Below are 8,036 nucleotides of genomic sequence, written 5' to 3'. Positions count from 1 at the left end.
TTAGAGGCAGGAAGGGGAGACATATCTCCAAGGGAGCACAACACTCATTTACCCGCTGGGTTATCTGCATTTTTGATTCTTTGGGGACCGTGGAAGTCTGTGATTTCCAACTCTGCTTGGTTTTGACTCCATGGAACATGATGCTCCCACACTGGGTACTCCCATAATGCTCTTCTCCTCCTTTTTCTCAATCTTTTGTGTGTGGTATTCCTCCATTGGATTGTAAATTCCGTGGCGGGGCAGGAAATCTCTCTTTTTTTTTTCTTATTTGTATCCCTAGTACCTAGGGATTTATAGTCCAATGTCATTATCAGAAGAATAAGAGCATTAAAAAATGGGCTTTTGTTTCAAGGGATTATTAGGATTTGAAAAGTATATCTATAGTTTTCCAATCTGACCCACTCTCTTCGTTATTTTTAAATCTATTCATTTTATATTTGTAGTGCCTATCCAAAAACCTTTAGGTACAGACTAATTCAAAAGGCTTGGAGATAGCCCCTCACATTACTGACCTGGGGAATTTGGTACTTGAAAAGTCTAATTGCCTTACCATGAATGAAAGGGAGTTGGAGCTCCTGATGGTAACTGAGATTTGTAGGAGTGGGAGAACATGAAAATCAAGAGGAGATTTCGAGGCAATGCGGGGAGGGAAGGTAATTAGAGAAGGATCTAGAATAATGAATTGCAAAATTAGGGATGTGGTGAGGGCACGTATGTTATCAAAGGCAGCGTCTTCTTTTTGGCCCCTGAAATAATTGATATCATTTTGGGAGGCACAATAGAAAGGGGGAGTATATGGGGTAAGCTCTACAAGGTAATAGCAGAAAGCACCTAGAGGAGAGAGCCTAGAATGGATGCTTTGGAAGCTTTGATAACATGAAGAATATAGAGAAAGAACAGATATCAGACAATTAGAGGGGCCATGAATCAGAGAATTAAGATCTGGCATAGACAGAAAGCAATAATGAAGAGGAGAGAAATCTCTTTTTGGAAGGGTTACATCTTTCTCCCCACTCCAATTAATAGGACTATTTGAAGAGAAGTTGAGAAAGTAGTAATCTATTTGACTGAGAGGAAAAAAGAGGAGGAAGATAACATACACATTTCTAGAAAAAAATAGGAGAAAAAAGGAATAAGCAAAATTCCAAAAAGAAAAGTGTAACAAATAAGAGGAGCCGACCTGAAAAGAAAGAGAGCCAACAAAAACAAAGTCTTCCACCTTCCTTTTAAAAAATATAGAATAACAAAGGGAAAGGGAATTTGTTTATAGCAGAAGAGGGAAAGAAAAAAAAAAACCTTAGAAAAACTCTAATAGTAAAGGCAAATGAAGGGAAACATAAGCCTAGCTTTTATAACTTTAATTGGAAATGGATTAAACCATCCAATAAAATAAAAAAGAGCAATAGATTGCATAAGAAAACAAAACCTACAATCTATTATAATTATATAATAATAATATTATATAATTATAATTATATAAGAAACACATTTAAAAAACAAAAACATAGACAAAACAAATATGAAGGGACAGAATGAAATGCATGGTCATCAGGGGATTCTAAAAAAGCAGGAATTGCAATCATACCATCTAAAAAAGAAAAAATAAAAAATTTAAGAGATGAATAAGAAAACTATAATATGCTGAAAGAAGTCATAAAAAGAAAATCAACATATAACCTTAAATAAAGATAAATGTTCCAATTTCCTTAGCATTTAAATTCATAAAGGAAATATTGAAGCTATAAGAAAATATTGATAGTTCCATAGAAAGACACAATAATGACAGAAGACTAAAGTTTCTTTCAGTTTTGGATAATTTTAATAGAAAGATAAATTAAATGGATAATATGAAATTGAATAAATTACTGGAGAAACTAGAGTTAAAAGGTGTCTTGCATCTTTTAAATGAGTTAACAAAAATACATATTTCTCAGCTCTACTTAGAATTAAAAAAAAGTCTGATCATGTACTAAGGTACAGAAATATTATTAACAAATGTAAAAAAGCAAAAATGATTTAACTTTCTTTATTGGCTAAAATGCAATAAAAATAGAAATTGATTCAGGGTCCGCAAGCTAAAGATACAGATTCAAATGGAGACTTCACAATGAAATCTTAAATAATGAAATGATAAAAGGACAAATCATAGAAATAATTACAACATATAAGAAAATTATAATGATGAAACAACATATCAAAATTTCTGAATGCAGCTAAAGAAATCCTCAAGGGGAAAATAATGTCATTATATCTTAACAAAGTAAAAAGAGGATTTGTGAAGTGAATATACATTTAAAAAATTAGAAAGCTAACAAACAAATATAGAATAAGTTCAGGAGAAAGATATTAAAAATTAGAGTAAAAATAGATATATACTTGAAAAAAAATTCCATAGAAGTCATAAAGCTAAAATCTGGTTCTCGAAAAGAACAATAAAATTAATAAATCCTTAGCCAATTTGATTAAAAAGAAGAATGCAGAGGAAGCTAGGTGGCACAATAGATAGAACACCAGCCCTCAAGTCGGGAAGACCTAAGTTCAAATCTGACCTCAGATACTTAATACTTCCTAGCTGTGTGATCCTGGGCAAGTCTCTTAACCCTAATTGCCTCAGCAAAAAACAAAAACAGAAACAAAAACAAACAAGAAGAAAACAGAAAATAAAATCACTGAAATAGTGAGGGAGCAAGGTAAAATCACAGCAAACCAGAAGAAATAAAAAGAGAGGCCAAACTGTAATGTGTTAATATGTTAACAAAATTTAAAACATCAAAAGAAAAGAAATATATCTTCAAAAGTATAAAATATCCAAACTATAAAAGGCTTGATAGCAATCTTAAATAACAAATACATTTCAGAAAAAAATTATTTTTTAAAATAAATGTCAGAAAAGGGGGAAAATGTCTTGGTTCTGATGGATTTACAGACGTTTGTCAAACTTAAAGAAAAGTTTATACTTCACAAATTATTCACAAACCTTGAGAAATAAAATAGCCTACCATAATCTTTTTTTCATGAGACAAATATAGTCACAAATATAGTCATAAGACAACCAGACAAAGATGAAAGATAGGGAAAAAAATCATAGACCAATGTCATTAATGAACATCGACTGAAAAATTTTAAACAAAATCATGTCAGATAACAACAATTTATCCAAGATATCATACAATACAACTAAGTGGAATATATACCAGGAATGCAAGGATGGATTCAATATTAAGAAAATAATCAACATAATGAATAATATTAAAATCACAAACATCCCAAACCACATGGTCATCTAAATGCCTTTGACATTCTTTTATGCTAACAACTCTTATAAAGTATAGACATAGAAGAATCTTTAAAAAAAATATATTTAAAACCAAAAGCAAGCATGCTATAGAATCTTTTCTAGTAAATACAAAAGTGAATCAAGGATGTCAATTCTTTCTACAGTTATTTGATATAGTTCTAGAAATGCTAGCAATAGAAACAAGACAGCAGAAGGAAATTAAGGCAAAAAGATAAGTAAAGAGGTGCTAACATTATTCTTGATGATATCATAATTTATTTAGAAAATCCTGGGGACTCAGCAAAGATACTAATTGAGACAATTAAAAATTTTAGCAAAGTTACAGATTATTAAACAAGTACTCAAAAAAAATTAACAGCATCTTGATATAATGAGAAAATGTAAGAAGTAATAATAGAAAGGAAAATCCCATTCTAAGTAACTGCAACATACTTAAATTACCTAGGAATCAAACCCCGCCAACAAAATAAAACAGCTATATTGATTCAATTCAAGAAATAATGACTTAAATAGCTGGAGGAATATTCAATGTTCATGTTTTATATAGGCTATGCCAATATAAGAAAATGATAATAATATAAAAATTTACATATTTCATGCTATAACAATCAGATTAACAAGGAAATGCTTTGCAGAATTTGATAAAATCATAATAAAATTCATTTGAAAAATAAAAGATCTAGAATATTAGGGGAAATGATGAAAAAAAAGTAGGGACAGAGTGGGAATAGCACTTCTACACCTCAAACTATATATTACAAAGTAACAATTATCACAGTCATATAATACTGGTTAAAGAATAGGGAATAATCAGAGCCAAGAAAATAATATACACAGTAACTACAACAATGTAAATGGAAATGACAATACACCAAAAAAAAAAAAAAAAAAAAAAGATCGATCAGGACTTGATTGAAGAGATATGAAAGGATATTCCCCACCATCATGCCTTGCTAACCCATACCTTCAGGGAGATGGGAGGGCCACAGGTGTTACACATTGGATATATATTTTCAAACTCTTTCAATGTATTGATATGCTGTTCTAGTTTTTACTTCTCTCTATAAATATAAAATGCTACTTTTAATATGATATGGCTCTCTGTGAAGGGGAGAATGAGAAACACTTGGGAATAACTATGATGACATAAGAAACAGGAGACCAACAAAATCTCATAAAAATTTTAAAAAAGAAAATAGATAATTTCATCAAAGAAAATTACAATAGCAAAATAACATGTCAGAACTTCAGAGTGTGACTAAAGCCTCTCTGAGGGACAAATTTATATTACTAAATGTTTTCATATATATTTCTAAATGTTAGAAAAAAACAAATGAATTATACATGCAATTTAAAAATAAGTAACATGGGGAAATATTAATTGCTCATGGGTAGGCTTAGTCAATATAATAAAAATGCCACTTCTACCTAGGTTAATTTACTTATTTAGTTTCTTACTAATCAAACTACCAAAGAATTATTATTTTTTCTATATGTAAACATATTTATACAATTATCTTACTGCAAAAGAAAAATCACATCAAAAAGGAAAGAAAATGAATAAGAAAACAAAATGTAAGCAAACAGCAACAAAAAAAAGTGAAAATGTTATGTTGTGATCCACACTCAGTTCCCATAGTCTTTCTCTGGATGTAGATGGTTCTCATTATCACAAGATCATTGAAACTGGCCTCAATCATCTCATTGTTGGCAAGAATCATGTCCAATGTACAATGATCTCCTGGTTCTTCTCATTTCACTTAGCATCAGTTCATGTAAGTCTTTCCAGACTTCTCTAAAATCATCCTGATGATCATTTCTTATAGAACAATAATATGCCATAATATTCATCATAACTTAAAGAATGATTTTATAGAGCTAGAAAAATAGTAATAAAAATTTATATGGAAGAACAAAAGTTCAAGAATATCAAGGGAATTAATGAAAAAAATGTTAAGGAAGGTGTTCTAGCAATTTCAGATTTGAAACTATATTGCAAAGTAGTAATCATCAAAACTATCTTGTACTAGCTAAGAAATGAGAGTGGCAGATCAGTGAAACAGATTAAGTAAACACTAGAAAGAGAGAAAATGAAGTTCAGCAAGAGTAATGAACACATTCAACAGTTTTATGCTCATAGTTCACTTACTTCTATAAGGAAGAGAGGGAGGTGAATTTTCTATCTCTTTTTTTGGGGTCACGTTCATAATAACACAATGTTCGGTTTTGATTTCATTTTTGTCTTTTCTATTTACATTCTTATAACTATTGAACATATTGTTTTCTAGTTTTTTTTTTTTACTCCACTTTGTAGCATCAGTTTATTTGATTCTTCCCATGTTCTTTGTATTCATAATAGTCCTCATTTCTTAAAACATCTATTATATTCACATGTTATAATTTGTTTAGCTATTCCCAAATCAATGGACTTTGCTTTCATTTCTTTTCAATTACAAAAGTGTTGCAATCAGGACCATATTTTGGCCTATATGGGACCTTTCTTTCCATTAGTGATTTTTTTAATGATATGTATATATGTGTATTTCTGTAGGTACATGCTTAGCAAAAAGATCTCTGGGTCAATGTATTTGCTATTTTAGTCATTTTCTTAAGATAGTTATGATTATTATGAAGTTTTTTTAAATATCAAGTCTAAATATGCCTTTTTAAAACTCTCCTCTCCCCTACCCTACCACTATTATTCATGGTTCTTCTCTCTGCAGCTAACAAAACAAGTCAAATACTCTTAGGTGGTGAACCTTCAAATACTTGAAAATAATGTTCATATCTTTTCAAAAGTTTAGATAAGATATGATTTCAGAACTCAAAGAGATTACAAAATATTAGAAAGATAACATACCAATGCCCATAGAACATAAAAACACATGATAAGGGCATTAGAGAATTATAAAAGCACTTTGCAAAGTCTGATGAAGAAGGCCAAACAGTGTACCATGGTTTCATGGATGAGATGGTGACATTTGAGTGGGTTCTAAAGACTGAGAAGGAATTCAACAGTTAACAGAGGAAGAGAGGATGTTCTAGGGAACCATAGCCGAATCTAATCACCTCCTTGATAATTCTGGAATCATTCTTAAGTCATTAGAGGGATTCCTTCTTAATTATAACTTTCAGAAAGGCTCCTTTCACATCCTTGTTTCTTAAGCTGTAGATGATAGGGTTGAGAAAGGCGGAGACCACATTATAGAATAGGGCTAGCTTTTTGTCATGCTCAGGAGAAGACTTGGACCCAAACCTCATGTACATGACCATTGCTGGCCCATAGAATATTGTGACAACAGTGAGGTGGGAGGCACAGGTAGAGAAGGACTTAAGCCTTCCCTGAGTAGAACGCATCCTCAGAATGGCAGCAAAGATGCGGGTGTATGAGGCGAGGATCAAAAACAATGGGACCAGCAGCAAGATGAAACCCAGGATAAAATTTACCTGGTCATTGAGAGATGTGTCTGCACAGGCTAGCTTTAGAACTGCAGGGACCTCACAGAAGAAATGATTGATTTCATTGGGACCACAGTAAGGCAGGTGCATGGCGAAGACAGTGTAGATCAGAGCCCCAAGAAGACCAATAGACCAACATGTGGAAGCCATAACGACACAGGTGAGACGGCTCATGATGAGAGTGTAATGGAGGGGATGGCAGATGGCGACATAGCGGTCATAAGCCATGATGGCGCAGAGGACACCTTCAGTAATACCAAATGCTAGGAAGATATACATCTGAGCCACACACCCAATGTAGGAGATAGTCTTCTTCGAGCGGATCAGATGTGCTAGCATCTGGGGAACAGTGGTGGTGACATAGCTCATGTCCAGCACGGAGAGGACACTGAGGAAGAAGTACATGGGTGTGTGAAGACGAGGGTCCTGGTAGATCAGGGTGATGATGAGCCCGTTGCCCAATAGGATGCTGAGATAGAGAAGGAGGAAGAAGGTGAAGAGAATCAACCTGTTCTGAGGATCATTAGAGAAGCCCAAAAGGATGAATTCGGACACACAGCTGTAGTTTCCCCAGATGAACTCCTGCATCATGACTCACCTGTCAAGGAGAAACATAACTGAGACCATAGTATCATAGATTGAGACTTAGAAGAAATCTTAAAGGTTATCTTGTCCAGCTCCCTCAGCAAACTGAGACCCAGAGAGATTAAATGACTTTCCCAACATCAAACAGGGAGTGGTGGGCTTGGGGTTTGAACTCAGTTTCCATGATATCAAGCTCAGTACTCTTTTCACTAGAGCATACCATCATTCAAAGTCCTTCTAGGACACCAGGTACTCCTGCTAGGGAGGAGGGAAGGAAAATCAAGATCAGGTTCTAGGGTTATGGAGAGTTAAGGGCTACTTCTGGAGTTGTAGAATACTGGAGAAGGCTATAGCATTCAGATGAAATAACTTAGAATATCAGTATGACCTTGAGGTTTCAGGGAATCTACTTCACATAAATGTTTCCCAAGTTCACTAAGAAATCATCATTGTCAGTGGCTGTGCTTTGTCATGAGGGGAAGATGCTTGCCCTGGTGCTTTGATAAGACTGAAAGGAATAATGAAAATTTCACTCAATAAAGAATAAAGAGACATGGATTCTGGTATTAACCTTTACTGTGACTTTATTCAAATTACTTTCACTTTCTAGGCTATGGACTCACCATCTATCAAATTCAAGAGTTGAATTGAATGGATATTTCTTCCATACTAATATTTAATATCTAGCTAATAT

General features: G+C 33.2%; 1 protein-coding gene across 1 annotated transcript; it reads right to left on the bottom strand.

Moving 5' to 3' along the window:
• Positions 1 to 6,400: 6,400 nt before the first annotated feature.
• LOC127557508 (olfactory receptor 2A12-like) lies at positions 6,401 to 7,345 on the bottom strand. The gene has a single exon (XM_051990822.1). It carries the CDS (start codon positions 7,343 to 7,345, stop codon positions 6,401 to 6,403), a length of 945 nt encoding a protein of 314 aa, XP_051846782.1.
• Between the last annotated feature and the right edge of the window lie 691 nt (positions 7,346 to 8,036).

This window comes from Antechinus flavipes, chromosome 3 (assembly GCF_016432865.1).
Source record: "Antechinus flavipes isolate AdamAnt ecotype Samford, QLD, Australia chromosome 3, AdamAnt_v2, whole genome shotgun sequence".
Taxonomy (NCBI): domain Eukaryota; kingdom Metazoa; phylum Chordata; class Mammalia; order Dasyuromorphia; family Dasyuridae; genus Antechinus; species Antechinus flavipes.
The sequence above is the reverse complement of the archived record's forward strand: the minus strand, read 5'-3'. Positions and strand labels throughout refer to the sequence as shown.